The sequence below is a fragment of the Octopus sinensis genome, linkage group LG1, assembly GCF_006345805.1.
Source record: "Octopus sinensis linkage group LG1, ASM634580v1, whole genome shotgun sequence".
NCBI classification, from domain to species: domain Eukaryota; kingdom Metazoa; phylum Mollusca; class Cephalopoda; order Octopoda; family Octopodidae; genus Octopus; species Octopus sinensis.
Genome location: NC_042997.1, coordinates 51692579 through 51714375, shown reverse-complemented (window position 1 = coordinate 51714375; position 21797 = coordinate 51692579). Strand labels below are relative to the sequence as shown.

The 21797-nt window shown below is 38.0% G+C and overlaps 1 protein-coding gene across 1 annotated transcript; it reads left to right on the top strand.

Moving 5' to 3' along the window:
- The first annotated feature begins 611 nt into the window (after positions 1-611).
- On the top strand, positions 612-21124 carry LOC115213130 (protein SEC13 homolog). The gene is made up of 10 exons (XM_029782064.2): positions 612-762; positions 3355-3399; positions 9129-9244; positions 10166-10317; positions 10877-10966; positions 11054-11097; positions 12863-12990; positions 17619-17742; positions 19450-19593; positions 20966-21124. The coding sequence occupies exons 1-10, from the start codon at positions 760-762 to the stop codon at positions 21053-21055; spliced, it is 936 nt and encodes a 311-aa protein (XP_029637924.1). The 5' UTR covers positions 612-759; the 3' UTR covers positions 21056-21124.
- The last annotated feature ends 673 nt before the right edge of the window (positions 21125-21797 follow it).

The window sequence follows — 21797 nt, the reverse complement described above, 5'->3', positions numbered from 1 at the left end:
ATAAAACTGGCGGAGGTAAAGAATATTCACACCACTCATTTTCGGCGTAATCCTAACAATAAACGCAAAAAAAAAAAAACGGAAGGTGTGCGTATTCTTTACCTTCGCCAATAAAACTCAATTAATTTATACGTTTTTAACTATCACAATTAAGGCAGCCGATTGTCAGAGTCAATGCTCCTGTCGAGTTTAACTTTGCCTTTCATTCTTTCGGGGCTGATAAATAAAGTATCATCAATCATGTACTGGAGTCGATTTCACTTTCTCTAACTCTTTCTTTTTCTGTGTGATTTTCTTCTGGAAGAAATCAGGTGTGGTCAGATCGAAAATGCAAAAGACACGATGGTGTCCCTGCAACTCAAACTAGATGTGGACAAAAAGCAATGCAAATTCTTATGAATTGTTAATCTAAAAGTTTAATATCTTTCTATTTTTCTGACATTTAAATGCAGAGGACATGGTATTAATAAATGTTCATAAAAGAAATATATAGCGACAGGGAAGTAGTTTAAAACTTTTAAGATACAAATGCATGATGTATATGTGACATTAAAATTGTATTCTGAAGAGTAAATTTTGTGAAAATGGTTTTTAAAATTAGGAATAGTCGATGACGCCGGTGTTACTGCAGTAACCTCCCTTGTGGAGCTCGCATGCCACGTCCGCATCGTATTGCTGGAGGAAATTTCAGCTCATCTCAGAATAATTTTTATTCCTGGAGTCTAATTCATTTCTAGTCGTGTATATCAGTTATTCAATATGGTAAGTTAATTTCTTGTTATATTTGCTTATTCTTTTTATTTCATTTCACAGAAACAAAAATAAATTGCGGTTGATAATTGGCATTAAGTATTTGACATCTATCAAACCGGTGTAGCGAACACTCATCTTTTTATATATTATCGTTATTTTAAAACTAAACTATTTTCATTTAGTGATTTTAATGTGTATTTTGTTCACAATTAAAGAGGTAAATAAAATAAATATCATTGTTCTACTAGAATGTTCCCAAATATAAATATAGTTGTTTACTCTAATCGAACAGACCTGTAGTCTGTCAGGCCCATTCTGAAGAATTTTATTAGCGGGGCTCATAGTCAAAAATAATTATCAATAATCAAATCCGATGAATGTTCAATATTGTTTTCTGCATTACAAATAATGAAATTCATATTTCTGAGTAGTTGAATAAAACTCATGAAATATATTTAATATTAGCTTGGTAAATGATTTTGAGAATCTCTTCTTGAATTGAGGATGTGTTATTTTTTCGCAAAGAGGAATATAATATAAACAGTTATTCTACACAAGCTATTTAATTCTCCAGTGAGTTTCAAAATAGGTCTGAGTATACATTTTACTTAATACCAATCCTTTGATAGTTAAAGCGTTTTTTTTTTTTTAATTAAAGTTTATTTTAATTAGATTTATTATTGAATGAGAAAGTTGCACACGCCATATTATTATTATTTCATCCTTTCGGGGAGGGGTGTCAGTGAAATAAGTACTGGTTGTACACTGGGTTGATGTAATCAACTAGCCCCTCACCCTCAAATTTCAGGCCTTGTGTCTGTAATAGAAAGGATTATTATTATTATTTAAAGAACCTGACATGGGTGAGGTCCTGGTCAACTTAGATCAATCCAAAAGTTTCGATAGAGTCAACTATCGGTACCTGGTGCTGGTCCTCAAGGCAGTTAGTTTTGGGCCTGTATTCAGAGGATGGATTGCTGCAATGGACATCGACATCTATTCAGTGCTCAGAGTGAATGGTCACCTCTTGGATCATTCAACATCATGCGCTTGGCCCACCAAGGTTGTCATTTCTTGGATCATTCAACATCATGTCCTTGGTCTACCAAGGTTGTTTCTTCTAATCCCTGTTGTACATACTGACCCTGAAGCTACTACTGCACAAGCTGAAGATGTTGAGGGGCATCCTATGTGAACAAGGATGTGGGAGATCTGTTTCAGCATATACTGACGACGTAGTGTAGTGATGTTAAAAACCAAACGAATCACGATAATTGGCACCACTCTCGGGGAATACAAAATGGTATTGGGAGTGAAAATTAACCAGTAACAGCAGAAACTATCCCTGAAAGGTCAGACAGAGGTGGTGTACATTGCATCCATCATCTACTCCCTGACTATTGTGCCATGTTCTAGTCCTCGTCTGACTGCACTAGAGTGTATTCTCTTTTGCTTCTTGTGGACAGGTCAGGTGATCCATCTGCTGTCAACACCTACTGCATGGTGGACTGGGGTGCCATGGCTGATGATGTGCAAACATGTGTTGAAGCTACAATATTTCTAGCACTTGCTTGACAGAGAATAAGTGTGGTCGTCAAATGCTTTTCCCCAACTTGTCTCCTTGATGGAGTCCTGGGTCAAGCAGAGACTGAAAGAGAACACTTGGAAAGTGGAATATCTTCAAGTACTCACAACCCTCAGCCAGTTGAGCACTGCAATAGGTGGAAAATCCAGTTTAGCATTCTGTAGAGGATTAGTGGTAGGTAAAAGTGATGGTATTGTTGGGGAGACCCTGGGTATTAAAGACAATCAACTGGCTGCTCACTTCTGGAAAACTTTCAGCTTAGGATTGATGGATAACTTCCAAAAATCCTTGATCTGGCAGTGCTACAAAGACATTGCCAGTTTGAAATAAATTCTACAGGCATGGAAGTGCTGTTGGCCAAGCATGTTGAAGATTTGTGCATGGCAATGAAACCATCCTGCATGTTCTTGTCCAGTATCCAAGCATTGCTGACATGTGGGTTTATGTCGAACACCTGTTGACATGTGTAGGGCAGATCCATCTATCAACTGAATCCATTGTGAAGATTGCCCTGCTGTCTTCTTTTAACCAGAAAGGGCAAGCAGTTTTTATATGCCTGGTTGCCATTGCAATTGAAGGGGCTGAACAAACCTTTCCTATTTGGTCAATTCAAGTTTCACTTGAAGAGGAAAATAAGGGAGGAGAGTTAAGTGTTACCTTCCAGCCGTTTTGTGGAAAGATGGGTAAGAGTGGTGAGCATGATGTGAGTGAATGGGCCTGCCCTGAGCATACACCTGTAAATCGGAGATAAAGAATTGAGAAAAAGCACCTGCCTGAAGTCAGAGCAACTGTGGTTTTATGGGGTTTTTCCACGAGTAGTCCTCAAACATCTCCCTAATGAGGAATACTTACTGTTCAAATCTTATTATGACTATTTTTTTTTATTAAACCTGTTTACACACAAATCCCTCACAACACACACACACACACAATGTTTTGTCCTGTGTCCTTTGTGGTTAACAGAGATCATTATTATTACTTGCCATTTTCATCTTGTATTTTTTTTTCTTTTACAGGTATCTGTAATCAACTCAGTTGATACAGCTCATGAAGATATGATTGTGAGTAAAGTTATATAATTTCCTTTAATTTTAAAGTACACTCTATTTACATTGATTATTTTATTGTTATTTAGTCTCAGGTCATCCCCTATTGAGCAGACCTTTGATCAAAGGTATTCCATTCTTTACCACGCAATCATTTTTGTATATTGAAGACTACATTGTCTGAGTTGTCCTTTAATAAAGAGAGTAAGGTGTTATTTGAAAGTAGTGTGGCTGCTATATCTAACCAGTCAACGCTTTAGAGGCTCCCTTAGGAGTAGATAGATATTTGTCATAAACCTACAGCCAAATCAGTCTGCAACATACTCAATTAAATCATTTTGTTTAATCTACTGCATATCCAGTTCATTGTAGCTCATGCTGGAACTATTGAGGAAATCATCAAAAATACAAATGGATCTGTTATACATTGAATATGAGTTTGATTGTTTTTGTTTTGTGATTAGTCTCAGTGTGAAGATCGTGCCAAATGATTACCTTTCACTGCTTAGCAGGGATAGTAACTTTTTGAATTCCAAAGTCTAGAAGGTTTAGTATTATAAAGGTGGCAAGATGGGTGAGTCATTAGCACCTTGGACAAAATACTTTGTGGAATTTCTTCTGGCTGTTTATGTCCTGGGTTCAAATTCTACCAAGGTTGACTTTGCCTTTCATCTTTTTTTGGGTCAATAAATCATCATCATCATCGTTTAACGTCCGCTTTCCATGCTAGCATGGGTTGGACAATTTGACTGAGGACTGGCAAGCCAGATGGCTGCACCAGGCTCCAGTCTGACCTGACAGAGTTTCAACATCTGGATGCCCTTCCTAACGCCAACCACTCTGAGAGTGTAGTGGGTGCTTCTATGTGCCACCAGCACGAGGGCCAGTCAGGCGGTACTGGCAACAGCCACGCTCAAATGGTGTTTTTTACGTGCCACCTGCACAGGAGCCAGTCCAGCAGCACTGGCAATGACCTTGCTCGAATGTTTTTTCACGTGCCAGTAAGGTGACACTAGTAACAATCACGCTTGAATGGTGCTTTTTATGTGCCACCGGCACGGAAGCCAGTTGGCCGCTCTGGCAACGATCACACTCAGATGGTGCTCTTAGCGCTCCACTAACGTGGATGCTAGTCATCGAATTTGATTTCGATTTCATTTGCCTCAACAGGTCTTCGCAAGCAGAGTTTAGTGCCCAATGAAGGAAAGGTACGCATAAGTGGGCTGGTTACACCCCTGGCATAGGCCACGAGATTATGGTCTCACTTGGCTTGTCAGGTCTTCTCAAGCACAGCATATTTCCAAAGGTCTCGGTCAGTAGTCATCCCCTCGGTGAGGCCTAATGTTCGAAGGTCGTGCTTCACCATCTCATCCCAGGTCTACCTCTTCCACAGGTTCCCTCAACTGCTAGGGTGTGGCACTTTTTCACATTGCTATCCTCATCCATTCTCGCCACATGACCATACCAGCGCAGTCATCTATCTTGCACACCACATCTGATGCTTCTTAGGTTCAGCTTTTCTCTTAAGGTGCTTACACTCTGTCGAGTATGCACACTGACATTACACATCCATCGGAGCATACTGGCTTCATTCCTTGTGAGCTTACGCATGTCCTTAGCAGTCACAGCCCATGTTTCACTGCCATGTAGCATGGCTGTTCATACACATGCGTCATACAGTCTACCTTTTACTCTGAGCGAGAGGCTCTTTGTCACCAGCAGAGTTAAGAGCTCTCTGAACTTTGCCCAGGTTATTCTTAGTCTAGCAGCTACACTTTCAGCGCAACCTCCCCCACTACTGACTTGGTCACCTAGGCAATGGAAGCTATCAACTACTTCTAGTTTTTCTCCCTGGAATGTGGCAGAAGTTGTTCTCTGCACATTTTCAGTGTTTATTGCTCCTGAGCGTCTGCCACACACAAAAACTATTTTCCCAGTTGGCCGTCCTTTGATATTGCTGCACCTCTTATGTTTCCATAGCTTATACTGGGTACATCTTATAAAGTTTCTACCTACGCCTTTTCTACAGATCGAGGAGAGCCATCTACCTGAAGGGATTTGTGGTTTGCCTGCTTTCCTATTTATTAGGACTTTGGCTTTAGCTAGGTTGACTCTAAGGCCCTTTGATTCTAATCCTTGTTTCCACTCTTGAAACTTCTCCTCTAGTTCTGATAGTGACTCAGCAATTAGAGCAATGTTGTCAGCATAGAGGAGCTCCCAGGGGCATCCTGTCTTGAATTCCTCTGTTATTGACTGGAGGACTATGATAAATAGGAGGGGGCTGAGGTCTGAACCTTGGTGGACCTTTACCTCTACCCGGAATTCTTCACTGTACTTGTTGCCAACCCTCACCTTACTGACAGTGTCACTGTACATGGCTTGCACAGCTCTCACTAACCATTCATTTATCCCTAGTTTCCTCATTGACCACCAGATAAGGGATTGGGGAACCCTGTCAAAGGCTTTCTCCATGTCAACGAAAGCCAGGTACAGAGGTTTATCTTTGGCTAGGTATTTCTCCTGCAGCTGTCTTACCAGAATTATAGCATCAGTGGTGCTTTTCCCAGGCACGAACCCAAACTGCATCTCATCTAAACTGACTCTCTCCTTAATTAGTTTTGCTATGACCTTCATTACCTGATCCAACAACTTGATATCTCTGTAATTATTTGTATCTAAATTGTCACCTTTACCTTTGTAGCAGTTGACCATAGTGCTACTACACCAGTCATTGGGTATGACTCCAGGTGACTAGACTATAGCCGACACTGCCAGATATTTTGAGCCAATAAAATAAATACTAATTGAGCACTGGGGTCAATATAATCAACTCTCCTGGAATTGCTGGCCTTATACCAAAATTTGAAACCATTGTTGTTGAACTGACTGAAAATCTCATTTGATACTGCAATGAAATGTTACAGCTTCATGTTATGCAGTTTCTACATAATGTATGCAGAAAGTTATTAGAATGCACATAGGCTGCAGTTAATCTGTTGTGAACTGTCTGACATTTCTTGGTGATCTATGAAGCATTAGAAAAGCAATCATTTTGGCTGATAATATACCCAGCTTCTAAAGCTGATTGGATATTTCCTTTTGGTATTTTGTGCAATCTTTTATTGGCTTATAGTAGTTCAAATGGAACGTTTTTTTTTTTTTTCAAATGGAATTTTTTTTAAAGATAATTTTAGGATTCAGTGTGATGATTCTATGACATTTGATTAAGAGCTTTATGTTGTGGGCAAGTCAACTGAGGAAGCAGGCAACTTCATTTCACTTCTTAAACTGAACTGAAGACCATTATTCATTTGTTGATTTCATGTTTATTTTTCTATGCTGGCAGGGGGTGGATGGGGACTTATTTGAAGTAGGCTTTTACATTCGGATGCTTTTTTTTTGTCATCAGTTCTTGACCTTAACTTTTCAAATAACAGTTTTTTTATTCCACAAATCTTTGAAAAAAAAACCAAGTAACAAGTCATAATATCTTTTCTACTAAAGGTACAAGGCCTGAAATTGTTGGGGAAAGGGCTAGTTGATTGCATTGATCCCAGTACTCAACTGGTACTCATTTTATGAACCCTGAAAAGATGAAAGGCAAAGTCAACTGTAGTGGTATTTAAACATCAGAACATAAAGATGGGTGAAATGTCACTAAGCATTTTGCCTGGCATGCTAACAATTCTGCCATCTCACCAACTTTTGGTCATAATATCATCAAGGAATATGAACATACCACTGGCTATGATAAGCAAAGTCTTGTAATTTCAATATCCCATGTATTCATGGACATTCACACACACAATATATATATGGTATTTGTTGACCTTGTGAAAGTCTTTGACAGAGAGACAAATGGCTTTTGAGAGCTGTACAAGCCATTTGCAGAGGTGTAGAGAGTTAGTAATGAGTATAGTGAAGGTAGGAGTACATCAAGGATCAGTTTCCAGTTTCTTTCTGTTCATTTATAGTCCTCTAAGCCATAGCAAGAGTTTACTGCCTGTTGCCCATGCATATGAGCTAGTTCTTATAATTGAAGCAGTAGTAGAATAGGGAAAGGAATTCCAAAGAGAAAAGACAGGACCTTGACGCCATCAAGAAAAGTAGTGTGTAAGCATTCAATATCTTGTAACCAGTATAAGAGATGTAGTGGAATCACAGGAAGGATAACAGATATGGTAGACATCATATGCAGTGGTGCATAGGGGCAATAAGTTCTAAGATCTAGACTCTCCAGTGCCCTAGTAGCTGTCTAGGAGTAGTTGATAGTTTCTGTTACCTAGGATTTGAATTAGAAATTGAGATGGGTGTTCTGAAAGCATATTAGTCACTGTAAGAACTGGTTGGCAAAAAATTCAGGGAGCTGTTATCTCTGCTGGCAGCAAAGGGGTTTTCTCTCAGCTTTGCCAAGACGATGAGAATGATAAATAAGAGGTAAGGTAATGGCAGTCTAGTTCTGGGATTGATTATTATTTGGTGATTGTGGTCCAAGTGAATGACTTTGCTCTGAACATTGGAGGAAGACAACTAAGACAGCACTTGCCTTAGTGGTCAGGATGACCCTGGCTTTGTGGGGTGTTCACAAGTAGTGTTTGGAGGTTTCCCACTTTTGGGGAAATTATTCTTTATTAGAACTTTTATTTCTTTTTGTTATTTACTTTTTTACACCCTTTTTTAATGTAATCCTACATCATCACCCTATAGCATGCCCAATGTTTTAGTCAGCCCTCATTGGCTAGTAAAGAAATTAACATCATCATCCTCTCTTTCTCTCTGTCTGTCTGTTGATTGTGTTTGCATTTCTGTAGCCAAGCCCTCTTCCATAGTGCTATGGTGGTGCAGAATGAAAGTACATGTGCCTGTGGAATACTCATCTGCTTGTGCTAATTTCAAAAATAGGGAATCAGTTTATGGAACAGCCGAATGTTCGTCACTGAAGCAAGCAATGAATCTAACACCATTCATGCACACACATAGGTATATATATATGCCAAAGAGGAATGAGTGCATGTGATGTGGACTCTGCAAACTACATTGCAAACTTCCTTTCTAAGAACTTCTTTAGTGCCAGGGGTACAATAAAATGTGTCTTGGTCACTCTGTATGGGAAAGTGTTTAGTGATAGGGAGGGCATCAAGTCATAGAAATAACTTGACTTCAGAATGATTTTTGACATCAAGCTTCACAAATCACACCATAAGCTAGTCTTCTTGGAGAGTGGTAACTGTAAATAAGAAACGACAGTTGGCAAAAGAGTTTTTATCATCCTCCTCCTCCGCCGTTTAACATCCGCTTTCCATGCTAACATGGGTTGGACGGTTTAACTGAGGGCTGGCAAGCCAGAAGGCTGCACCAGACTCCAATCTGATCTGGCAATGTTTCTACAGCTGGATGCCCTTCCTAATGCCAACCACTCTGAGAGTGTAGTGGGTGTTTTTTATGTGCCACCAGCACAAGGGCCAGTCAGGTGATACTGGCATCGACCACACTAAAATGGTGCTTTTTACATGCCACCGGCACAGGACCAGTTAGGCGGCACTGGCATCCTCACATGAGATAACTTCTCTAATGCTGGTGACATGATAAAACACATCCTTTTCACACTGTAAAACATACATAACACCAAAATTGGCCAGTTTTCTGTTGTGTGTGCAAGACTATGTGTATTGTTGTGACTTGTCTAACCCATACCAACACACAAAAATATGTTTATTTGTCTCATTTATTATTTTTCTGTTTAGCATGATGCTCAAATGGATTATTATGGCAATAAGCTAGCAACATGTTCTTCTGATAAATCTGTGAAAATATTTGATGTCAGAAATGGCAGCCAGACACTTCAGGCTGATTTGAAAGCGTAAGTATTTGATATAAAATGTTAACATGCTATTTATAATTTTTCTTTAAACATTGATAAATAATTCCACATTGCATTTGGAAGTAGTTGAAAATTGTAAAGTAAACCAATATATAGTTCCCTGCAATTAATTATTTTGAATGTGTATCACTAATGTGTGTGAGTGTGTGTGTCATACATACATTAAGAAAAGAACTTATGAGTGACATGTGGAATCTGCAAGTTGCATTGCAGACTCCCTCAAGGTTGAGAGTAACTCCAAATAAGTACTGATATAAGGTAGAAGGGGCACCTTTGTCCTCTTCTATGGGATGACCTCTCTAGTGCCAGTAGCATGATAAAACACACCCTCTAGGCTGTAAGACATGCACAAATAAGGTGGCTAATTTTTTTCTGTTGTTGTATGTACAAGATGATACACTCCTTGATGAGTGATGACACCATATAAACAACCTGTCCAACCATATCAGCATTCAAAGCCGACATAAAATGATGATGATAAAATGTATCTTGGACATAGCATACACATGTATTGTTTTTGATGTGATTGAAGATAGCATGATGTACTGAACTGTGAAAAGAGGAATTTGAGAAAAGTGAAGCTGTTCTTCAACAAAAAGAGAACTGGATGAGATGCAATCTGTTGGTCATTCTTGCCAGGTACTCTTGCTTGGCTTTCAAAAACTCTTCTTGAATGGCTTTTAAGAGAGATGATAAGCTAAGAACATAGATATCATCTCTTGAAGTGGGTCTCATCTCTATCAGGACAGACCATATGCTGTATATGGTGTCATCAAATTGGTATTAAATATATAATCCCATGCCTAGAAGTTGTCTTCAGTTCATTAACACTTTTCTAAAAGCTATGGGTTTAACTTTTTGCATTTGAAAACTGAAATCTTTTCTTAAAATTCTCTTTAGACATGATGGACCTGTCTGGCAGTTAGCATGGGCACATCCTATGTTTGGATGTTTGCTAGCATCCTGTAGTTATGATCGTAAAGTCATAATATGGAAAGAAACCAATGGCACTTGGGCCAAACTCTATGAATATTCAAATCATGATTCCTCAGGTAAATAACACATTTAATAATAAAATTCACAATGTCATTAAGCGTATATTTATTGATTAGAACGTTTACTGTGTATGATTTTTTTTACCCATATTGTTGTGTTGGGCAGGTTTTCAGATGTAAATGTCTACAACTATCTAGGTGTTTTTACAATATGCCTTGCTGTGATGTATGGATATTGAAATGTGAGAGATGCTTGTTTACCTTTGGGTATTTTCTTGTATCATACTTTTTCCCCTTTTTGAAAGAATGATTTGAGAGAAATTTGGCTGCTACATCTTGCAAGTGAAGAAACCACATAAAGGCTCTCTGGAGATTCTTGTTTTCCAGTTATGTAGGGTAGTTTAAATATGCTAAAAGTGTTTTGCTCCTAACAAATTCCAGTGTTTAACTTATACCTTAAATATTCAACAATTATAGAGTAAGTCAATGAAGGAGCTTCTATGTGATTGCTTGATCTAATTGAAATAACTGTAAAATCTCCCTCAAATTACATCTTACCATCATGGTAATTTATCACTAGACAAAAAAATTTGCATAAGAATTTAATCTATTTCAGTCAATTCTGTCTGCTTTGCTCCACATGAATTTGGTCTGATGTTGGCTTGTGCAAGTTCAGATGGCTCCATCTCAATTATCTCAAGTCCAGGTAAGTTTATATTTTATGTTATTCCTATTTTCTGTTCTCACCTCAGTGCTTTGTTATTTTTACATTATTTTAAATTTTATTTTGCAGGTGAAGGAGATTGGGACACAAAGAAAATCATGAATGCTCACTCTGTAAGTAGTTAAGTTTATTGCTGTCATCATATCCTGCTGTCTTTTCAGACACTTAATAAAGTTGTGTAGGAAGTTGTTATCTTAGCATTTATGGTGATCAAATGTTATAAAGGTAAAGGAGACATACAAAGGAGTGGAAGATTATAAAGGTGTTAATTTGGTGGACCAAATCATGAAATTAGTATCAGATAAAGGAAGGGTGGGTGGAGTTTTGGATTTTATTTGGATGTAACTCCACAGATGCTATATTTATGGTGAAACTGCTGCAAGACGTTTCTGAAACAGTTAATAAACAATTTCACTTTGCATTTGATAACATAGAGATGGTTCTGAAAAGTTCTCATGTTCTAAAATGTTGTGAGAACTGAAAAAGATAGATTTATATGAATGACTTGTTGGTACAGTTTGGACCCCATTTAAAAGTACAGTAAACAAGTTGCAGGTTTGTAGCAATAAGGGCGTTTAGTGTATTGATGGGTATTTTAACTATTACAACCACACCACACTTCAGGTCACACTAACAACCTTAAATAATATATGCACACTCTAACTCCAAGCAAATGTTTGCATCAGATAATATTTTCAACATTGTCAAATTTCCAAATCAGTAAACTGAACAAAATCATAACAGTTCTAATGCCAAACAAAATGAAAGTGAATTAGCTTCATATAGATCTTCACCCTCCTTTGCCCACTCATTATGTCACTAACCCAACACGTCATCCTCTTGAAGCTAGTGGGGTTTCTTGGTAACCCAAAAGTTTAAAGAGTTCTTACTTCTGCATGATGTGCTTGTTAACTCTCAGCAATGAGACTAATGTGAAGGTAAGTGGGTGAGCAAGGTTGAGTATGATGATAGAAGCAAAGTGATTGGGGTGAGAGGGTGGTAGGAGAGAGATAGTGCTGGATGAAAACAAGGGATACCAATTACAAGTGATTCGGGGAAGAAGGAATGACAGCTAGTCATAGAGAAAGAGTGACGGTAGGGTTATGGAGTAAAAACACATCCAATGCAACCTCCCACACAGAGGCCTCTTGATGTGCAAGTAGATGTGGAGTAAAAGGGATAGTGAAAGAGTGGATTTAATATGGGTTGGTCCAACGCCATTTCTTGGTATATAGGTGGCATGGTACAGTGAATAGAAGGCGGTGAGCTGGCAGAAACGTTAGCACGCCGGGCGAAATGCGTAGCCGTAGTTCGTCTGCCGTTACATTCTGAGTTAAAATTCCGCCGAGGTCGACTTTGCCTTTCATCTTTTCAGGGTCGATTAAATAAGTACCAGTTACGTACTGGAGTCGATATAATCGACTTAACCCGTTTGTCTGTCCTTGTTTGTCCTCTCTATGTTTAGCCCCTTGTGGGTAGTAAAGAAATAGGTACAGTGAATAGGAAAAATCCACTGCTATCTTTAGACACACTGGCAGCGTAGTATAGTGACTAGATAAAAGTGTGCAGAGAGATTGTGAGAATGACAGGAAAATGATAGATAGAGAGATGTAGGAGTATCAGTGAGGAGGAGAGTTAGCAGTTGTAGACGAGGCAGAAACACATTGGATAATATGTCTCTGTCTTAGTTTAATATATACATCCTGCATCCCAGCCTTCATTACTTCTACCAGTTTTATGTTCAGTTACATTAGCAGATTCAGAATAATTACTTTTAAATTTGTGTATAATTTTTTTTTTTTTTTATAATTTTCTCTCTCTTGAATATTTAAATATTTTTCATTTTACATTTCAATTTGCTTATTACATATTTTCCAGAGCGGTTGTAATGCTGTCTCCTGGGCTAATGCTATTGCTCCAAGTTCTCTGGTAGAACAGACTGGTCGGCAGCAGGCCTGCAAACGATTTGTTTCTGGTGGTTGCGATAATCTTGTTAAAATCTGGAAGTAAGTCTGAGAAAATTTCAGTTTCTTATATCTGTATATATAAAACTCTAGTTGTGTGAGTGTCTGTCCCCTTCGATTTAGATTCCTAACTACTCCCACATTTTGTGGTGCAGTTTAACCAAATTCGGGTATCTTATAGTCGTGATTCATATGGGCCGTGTTATCGATGTTTTCAACAATCTGAGTATGTCATGAGGTTTCCAGACATGAGTTCTACTCACGTGTCAAGATTCATCAAAATCAATAAAATGATGTAGGAGGAGTTGGCTAACAACGCCACAAACAAACACACACTGATTTTCCACATATGTAGTAGATATGTGTGTGTATCTATGTATATATATGTGTGTATATATATGTATATGTATATGTATGTATGTGTGTGCGTGTGTGCATAGACTGTGTGAGAGAAAATTGTGATGTAGCAGGAGAGAAATGCATCTGCATGGATGATGGTGCACTTGCTTTTAATGTTTCTGAAAAGAAAGAAAGGCTTGGAGAAGCCATTATGAAAGACTGCTGAATGTGGAGAATGAATGGAAGGAGGAGAGCCTGCCAAATGTTGACCCAGTAGAGGGACCAGCTATCCCAATAGACAAGTCATTAGTAGATAAAGCAATTAAGGGTATGAAACCAGGAAAAGCCCCAGCCCATCAGGAATCACTGCTGAGATGCTTAAAACATCTGATGGTGTTGGCTATGGCCTAGTCACCCGCTTTGTAAACCAGGCAGTTCATAATGGAATCATACCCAATGACTGGCGTAGCAGCACCATAGTCAACTGCTACAAGGATAAAGGTGATGCTCTTGATAGAAATAAGTACAGGGGTATCAAACTACTGGATCAGGTGATGAAGGTCACAGAGAGGGTCATAGCCCATCTCATGAGGAAGAGAGTCTGCTTAGATGAGAAGCAGTTCGGTTTTGTGCCAGGTAGAAGCACCACTGATGCCATATTCCTGGTTTGACCACTGCAGGAGAAATACCTAGTTAAAAATAAACCCCTCCTACTTAGCTTTCGTGGACTTGGAGAAAGCCTTTGACAGGGCTCCCTGATCCCTTATCTGGTGGGCAATGTGGAAACTGGAGATTGACGGATGGTTAATAAGGGCTGTACAGGCCCTATACAGAGAGGCCGTTAGTAAGGTTAGGATTGGCAACGAGTATAGTGAAGAATTCCGGGTAAAAGTAGGGGTCCACCAAGGTGCAGCCCTCAGTCTCCTTTTATTCATCATGGTCCACCAGACAATAACAGAGGAATTCAAGATGGGTTGCCCCTGGGAGCTCCTCTACGCTGATGACCTGGCCCTCATAGCAGAATCACTACCGGAACTAGAAAAGAAATTTCGGGTGTGGAAGCTAGGTTTAGAATCAAAAGGCCTTAGAATCAATGTAGCAAAGACCAAAGTTATAGTAAGTAGGAAGGTGAACTCATCACACACATCCCCAGGTAGGTGGTCCTGCTCGATCTGTAGAAAAGGTGTGGGTAGAAACTCCATAAGATGTACCCAGTGTAAGCTATGGACGCATAAGAGGTGCAGCAACATCAAAAGAAAATTAACTGAGAAGATAGCTTTTGTGTGCAGCAGATGCACAGGGGCAATAGACACCACAGATACTCAGAAAGCAGATTCCATCACTCTCCAGGGGAAAAAACTAGAAGTAGTTGATAGTTTTCGCTACCTGGGTGACCAAGTTAGTAGTGGGTGTGGATGCTCAGAGAGTGTCACCACTAGAATACGAAATAGACTGGGAAAAGTTTAGAAAGCTTCTACCCCGACTGGTGACAAAGGATCTCTCGCTCAGAGTGAAAGGTAGATTGTACAATGCATGTGTGCAAACTGCCATGCTTCACAGTAGTGAAACATGGGCTGTGACTGCAGAGGACATGCGTAGGTTTGAAAGAAATGAAGCTAGCATGATCCGCTGGATGTGTAATGTCAGTGTGCACGCACGTCAGAGTGTAAGCGCCCTGAGAGAAATGCTGGACATAAGAAGCATCAGATGTGGCATGCAAGAGAGATGTTTGCGCTGGTATGGTCATGTACAATGGATGGATGAGGATAGATGTGTGAAAAAGTGTCACTCCCTAACAGTGGAAAGAACCTGTGGAAGAGGGAGACTCAGGAAGACATGGGATGAGGTGGTGAAGCATGACATTCGGATGTTGGGCCTCACAGAGGCAATGACGAAAGACCGAGATCTCTGGATATATGTTGTGACTGCGAAGACCTGACAAATACCATGAGTTCATGGCTATTTCCTGCACCAGCTTCCCATAGCAGCCCCAGCCCATCCAAAGTACCTTGGATTGCAGGATGGCCTGCTGTGCTTACCTTGGATCGTAGGGCGACCTGCTGTGCTTGAGGAGACCTATTCAGTCAAGTACATCAACATCAAATGGAAGTTGTAGTTGTGATACCTGTGCCGGTGGCATGTAAAATGTACCATCTGAACGTGGCCGATGCCAGTGCTGCCTTGACTGGCTTCCGTGCTGGTGGCACGTAAAAAGCACCAACCGATTGTGGCCGCTGCCAGCCTCCCATGGCACATAAAAAGCACCCACTACACTCACGTAGTAGTTGCCGTTAGGAAAGGCATCCAGCTGTAGAGACTCTGCCAGATCAGACTGGAGCCTGGTGCAGCCTCTTGGCTTCCCAGACCCCGGTCGAACCATCCAACCCATGCTAGCATGGAAAACAGATGTTAAACGATGATGATGATATATACGTATATATACATGTCCATATGTATATATATGTACACACACATATATATGTAATTATATATATGTGTGTATATATATACACATGCACTCTCTCATGAACCAAATGGCAATTGCTAAAAAGCATTCGTGAAGTAAAATCATGTAGCAACACCAAATGGCGGTGCCCCAGCATGGCCACAGCTTGTGAGCTGAAACTAGATAAAAATAAAATAAAAAATAAAAAAAAATATATGGCTATATTTATGTGTATATATACTAGCTGTTAGACCCGGTGTTGCTCATGTTATCCATGTTGAAGTTAAGCCCACCTCTTACCTTGATCGAAATTGTCTACATTATTCATGCTCACTTTTACCCATTAAGCTGTTATGTCTGGTTCAGCAGGGATTTTACCCGGTTAACGCTTTCAACACGTTCCTACACACTGGAATATCTGAAATCGCAGTCAAACTTTTGGGTATACTGCGACCCATTGGGTGTGATGTTTGTTTATTTCTCTGCTGTTAATGCCACCCTCTGTACAAAAATGGTCAGCATGTCCAATCTCAGCAAAATCCGAAAAAAAGTGTTATGGTTATGTCATAAAATAGAATCCATGTGACCATTTACATGAAAATATCCCATTCATTTTTAAATCCCTATTCATTATATGAATAATCAATGTTTTATATGTTGAAGTGCTTAATTTTACTCATGGGTCAATTTTCTTCAAAATCAGTTCATTATTTTATTGTGAGTGAATTTTGACATGACTCCCACCATAATGTTTACATAAATGTCAAATTTCATCAAATCAGATGAACTCTGTAAAAGTTACGTCCTAACATATTAATTCTATAGGTAATTGCATACAAAAAGCCTATTCATTTCTTAAAATTCCCTGCTCACACACAAGTATCATTTTTTTTTGTCAACTCTTCATGCTGGCATCAACTAATGGACATGAATTTTAATCACGTGTAATATTTCTAGAAAATTGATAAGAATGTCACTAAGGAAATGCTTTTATGCATTTGTGTCCTTTTGAATTAAATAAGCACCTTTACCATCTCCCCCACTACAAAATTTACCTACCTCTCAAATTTCATTAAAATTGGATAAAAAATATAAAAGTTACGGCCAAAAATAAAATGCCTATGCGTATTTGCACACAAAATGCATATTGATTTTATAAAACCACTTCTCAGGTGCAATTATCGATTTTTTGTCAACGCCATATACTGACATCAACTCACTGCCATGAGCCTCACTCATTGATTTTCATTAAAATCGAACAAAAAATGCAAGAGCTCGAAGAAAAATAACATCATTATGGGCATTTCCATTCAAACACCCAATTGAGCTCACGAAAATCAATGCCAACTGAGCATTATCGAGTTTTTAAAAAATTCCGGCCTTGTTTGATCTTAAGGTCATGTGATCTACCTCTATGCTAAAAATCATTAAAATCGGTTGAACAGTGTGGAAGGAGCTAGAGTAACCCCAAACACACACAGACACCATTACATATTTATATATATAGATATATGTGTGTGTGCTTGTTGTCCTGACATCACATGATGGTTGTAAATATGCATCTGTCATACAGGTGATGGTAGTTCCCAGTCTGTGGAAAATATGTCTGACCATGGTGAAATATTACTTTATCTGGAAACAGATAAGGTTTAGTGACAAGAATCTGCTTCAACAAATTCCATCTGTCTGACCCATTACACAAATGGAAAAGTGGACACTGAATTATAATAATAATATCTTTCATATAAATAGAAATGAAATACAAAATTAGTGTTTGTTTTATTAGCAGTGATCAAATTTTCAATTCTTGTTCATTCATTTAAAAGTCTTGCATCACATTTGTTTTTTTTCTTGAATGAATTATATATTATTCTTCATTGTTTAGGGAATCTGAAGATGGACAATGGGTTTCTGAACAGAAACTAGAAAGTCATAATGATTGGGTAAGAGATGTTGCTTGGGCTCCTTCAATTGGTCTCCCCAAAAGCATTATTGCCAGCTGTTCACAGGTATATTTTCTCTATATTGATTTTTTAAAATTTAATTCCATTCTTACCAATTTTTTAAAATAATTTTATTATAGAAAGGAGAGCTGAAATGGCAAAATTGACATATCCGTGTCTCCTAAGTCTTGATTTCAAATTTATTCAGATATTTGCTTTTGAACAGGGCACTTTATCCTATGTTTTTAAATTTACCTATCTGTTAGAGATAAATACTAAATCCTATTTATAGACTGCCATCTAAGCTTTCAGAGAAAGTGTTTTTTACCCATAAACTGGTACATAAATCTTTAGCCTTATGAAACCTTTAGAGCTATGCAGTCACTTTTTCTTTTTATCTTGGAATGAGTGCTAGGCCTATGTAGAATACTATAATGGTCCTATTTATGTCACTGTTAACATGAAAGAGATTCACTTAATTCAAGATTTTTATTGAGAAAAATGCAGCTTATAAATGCTGTTGATATTGTCAAATAATTTCCTGTTATCTCAAAAGTATCACTTATGTTTCTTAAAATAGTATTTTAAGTTTATCTTTTAAATTAGTTTCATTTAGTCTATTAGGATAACTGAAAAAATTAGCATATTTTTATTTAAAAATAGCATAACAAAGGAATAAATTTTAAATATTAATAATAATTTTCTAATTCTTTGAAATATAGTTATAGGCTGAGTGGTTAAAGAATTTGCTTTCCAACCATATTCTTTTGAGTAATCCTATGGCATGGCACTTTGAACAAGTGTCTTTTATTATATAATTTTAGACTGATCAAAGTTTTATGAGTGTATTTGATAGACAGAAACTGAAAAGAAACCCACCGTGTGCATATTTTATTTAATTTGCTTTTTGCGGGAAGGAAAGTTTCTATCGAAGATGCGTATCACCTTCACCTTCAAAACGCAGAGTAGATGAAACCATGGCGACTGAAGAAGGGGAATTTTCCTTGTGTTATTTGTCCTGTACTCTATTTCTGTACTCTCTCTCTCTCTATATATATATATATGGGATGGAAGCACTCCGTCGGTTACGACGATGAGGGTTCCGGTTGATCCGATCAACGGAACAGCCTGCTCGTGAAATTAACGTGTAAGTGGCTGAGCACTCCACAGACACGTGTACCCTTAACGCAGTTCTTGGGGATATACAGCGTGACACAGAGAGTGACAAGGCCGGCCCTTTGAAATACAGGTACAACAGAAACAGGAAGTAAGAGTGAGAGAAAGTTGTGGTGAAAGAGTACAGCAGGGATTACCACCATCCCTGCTGGAGCTTCGTGGAGCTTTAGGTGTTTTCGCTCAATAAACACTCACAATGCCCGGTCTGGGAATCGAAACCGCGATCCTACTACCGTGAGTCTGCTGCCCTAACCACTGGGCCATTCCGCCTCCATATATATATGTGTGTGTGTGTGTGTGTTTGTTTTGACATCGCATGCTAATTGCAAACATCATCATAGTGTTTGTATGCAATCTTCCATGTAAACATGTCAAGACTAGAGGAAAATATTATGTTACTTGGAAATAAATGAGGATTAGAAACAGGAAGAGCATCCAGCTGTAGAAAATCTAACCTCCATCTCATCTGATTGATGTAAGCAAGGGGAAGTAGATGTTAAAACAATGATAATGATGAACAATGGTAGTTATACTTCAATTTTGCATTGCTTTAATATTTTTTTAAAGTTCTTTTTTCTTTTTTGCTTTGTTTCTCAGGATGGCTCTGTGGTAATATGGACCAATGATGGTACTGCCAACGTATGGACACCCAAAATACTATATCAATTCAATGACGTTGTTTGGCATGTAAGTTGGTCTGTGACAGGCAATATTCTTGCTGTATCAGGTGGAGATAACAAGGTAAGTGTTGATGTTCTATTTCGTTATTGCACTTTGTAGGTTAGCTAATGATTACATATTATAAAGTAACGATGTCTTAAAATTATTCTGAAGTATTGACAGTATGGTTCAGTGGTTTAGTAATGAAGTTTGCTTCTCAATCTCCAGGTTTTGATTCCACTATATGATTAATTCAATTGCCTTGGTAGTTCCATTGATCAATCAACTGAAAACTCTTTATTAGAAATTTTTTTATGTAATAGCCTAAATAATCAAATTCTTATATAAGTGCAAGCATGACTGTGTTCACTTCTCAACTAGGTGATTTTGCGTTCATTCCCCTTGGGCAAGTGTCATCTCTTATATCTCCAAGTTAACTGAAGTGAGTGGAATTGGTAGACAGAACCTGAAAGAAGCTTTGTATGCTGTTACAGATGGGACACACTATCACTTTTCTCACCTATAAGGCCCTACACCACTTCTTACTCTACCTCAAGTACTTTTCACTGAGTAGTGGGGTGCCTTGGTAATCAGTCACCTCAGATAGATGAAAAAAGTTTACTCTTTAGTATTATATTAAAGGGAAGGATCTGAATGACAACCTCAGTCCACTGGCTGATGCTTTTGTGCCTCACTTCTGCCACAGCTCACTTGCACTCTGTCATACAAGTTGATAACAAATATCGAGTGTCTCATATTCAACTCATTGAAAGAACATTTGAAGAAAGTAGTGAACAACAATCATGTTCCACTACCACACAGAATCCACACTCTTATCTAATACAGAAATCCCTTGACTATTGTGAGTGTTACATTCCAAAATCTAAAAACATATAAATGATATTGGTCACAGAAACTTGCGATATACTGAGAAGTCCCGATATAAATTTACATATATTAGCCAGCAAAATAGGCGATGTACTGAGTCTGTGATATGGTGAGGGATTGCTGTATCTCACTGCTATGCAACATGGCACTTCTTTTACATTATTTCTGGAGTTCCATCTTCTTCTAGTGCCAGGTGATTTTAGTGATAGTAAAGTAACTATTATACTATTATCATAATCAGCCTGCATTAATTATTATTTTACTGGCGTGACTTCAATTAACATTTTACTGGAATTTATAAAATAAGTCGGTCATATACTACTACAGCAGTTAGTTAAATCAGCTCTATTTCTGAAATATGATATTTAGAGTTGTATATGCTATAATGATTGCCAGTATATTGACCTCAAATTTATACTTCTGAACACTAAAGTTCTGTTAAGGCACGCTCTAAGAGAGAAAAAAAAAATGATCAAATAAAGCTAAATTATTGAAAAGTTATAGTGAATGTTTGAATCTACCAATGCTTGATAATTTTATTAATAACTAATATTTATTTTTGCAGGTGACACTTTGGAAAGAGACATTGGAAGGTGAATGGGTCTGTATAAGTGATGTATCTAAAGGTCAAGGCCAGTTAAAATCATCAAGTTAAACTGTGTCATTATATAAACATTTTACAACATATACGAGTATATATATTAAAAAAAAAAAAAGCTACAAATGTCTGGATTTCAGTTTAAATAAAATAATTTCTTATATTTGTTTATTTTCTATTATTTCCATATTTAAATAATTTGTTTAACAGTCATTTGTGAAGTGATTGAAGTCATGAAATAAAGTTCTTTATTTGAAAATCAAAGGTTGACATCAGGAAAAGCATTAGGTCAGAGAATATTGCCTCTGCCTTGACTTGATTGATCGATCTTCAACATGATTGAATAACCAATCCCAACTAGCTGAGTTCAGGTTGTACTTATTCATCTTTTCAATTGCTGAAAATAAAGCATGTTTAGCATGATCTCTATTCAGGTAACTTTCTCAGAGTTACCATCTCACCTTTGTAAGCCAATCCATGAAAAGATTATCCATTTATGGCTGAGTGAACTATAGCAACATGAAATGAAGTGTTTTGCTCAAGAACACAATGCACAACCAATCTGGGGATTGAAACCATTATCTCACGATTGTAAGTGCAACACCCTACCCACTAGGCCAAGCGCCTTTACTCTACAAGTCTTGTCCAAACCATGCAAATATGCAAAGAGCAAACTTAAAAAAACAGCAACAATGATAATAAATATAAAAAGGTATCAAATACTGCCAACAGAATTGGATACTCTACCATTTATACCAATTTAACTCTTTTCACAGTCAAGCAATTGATTCTACCACAA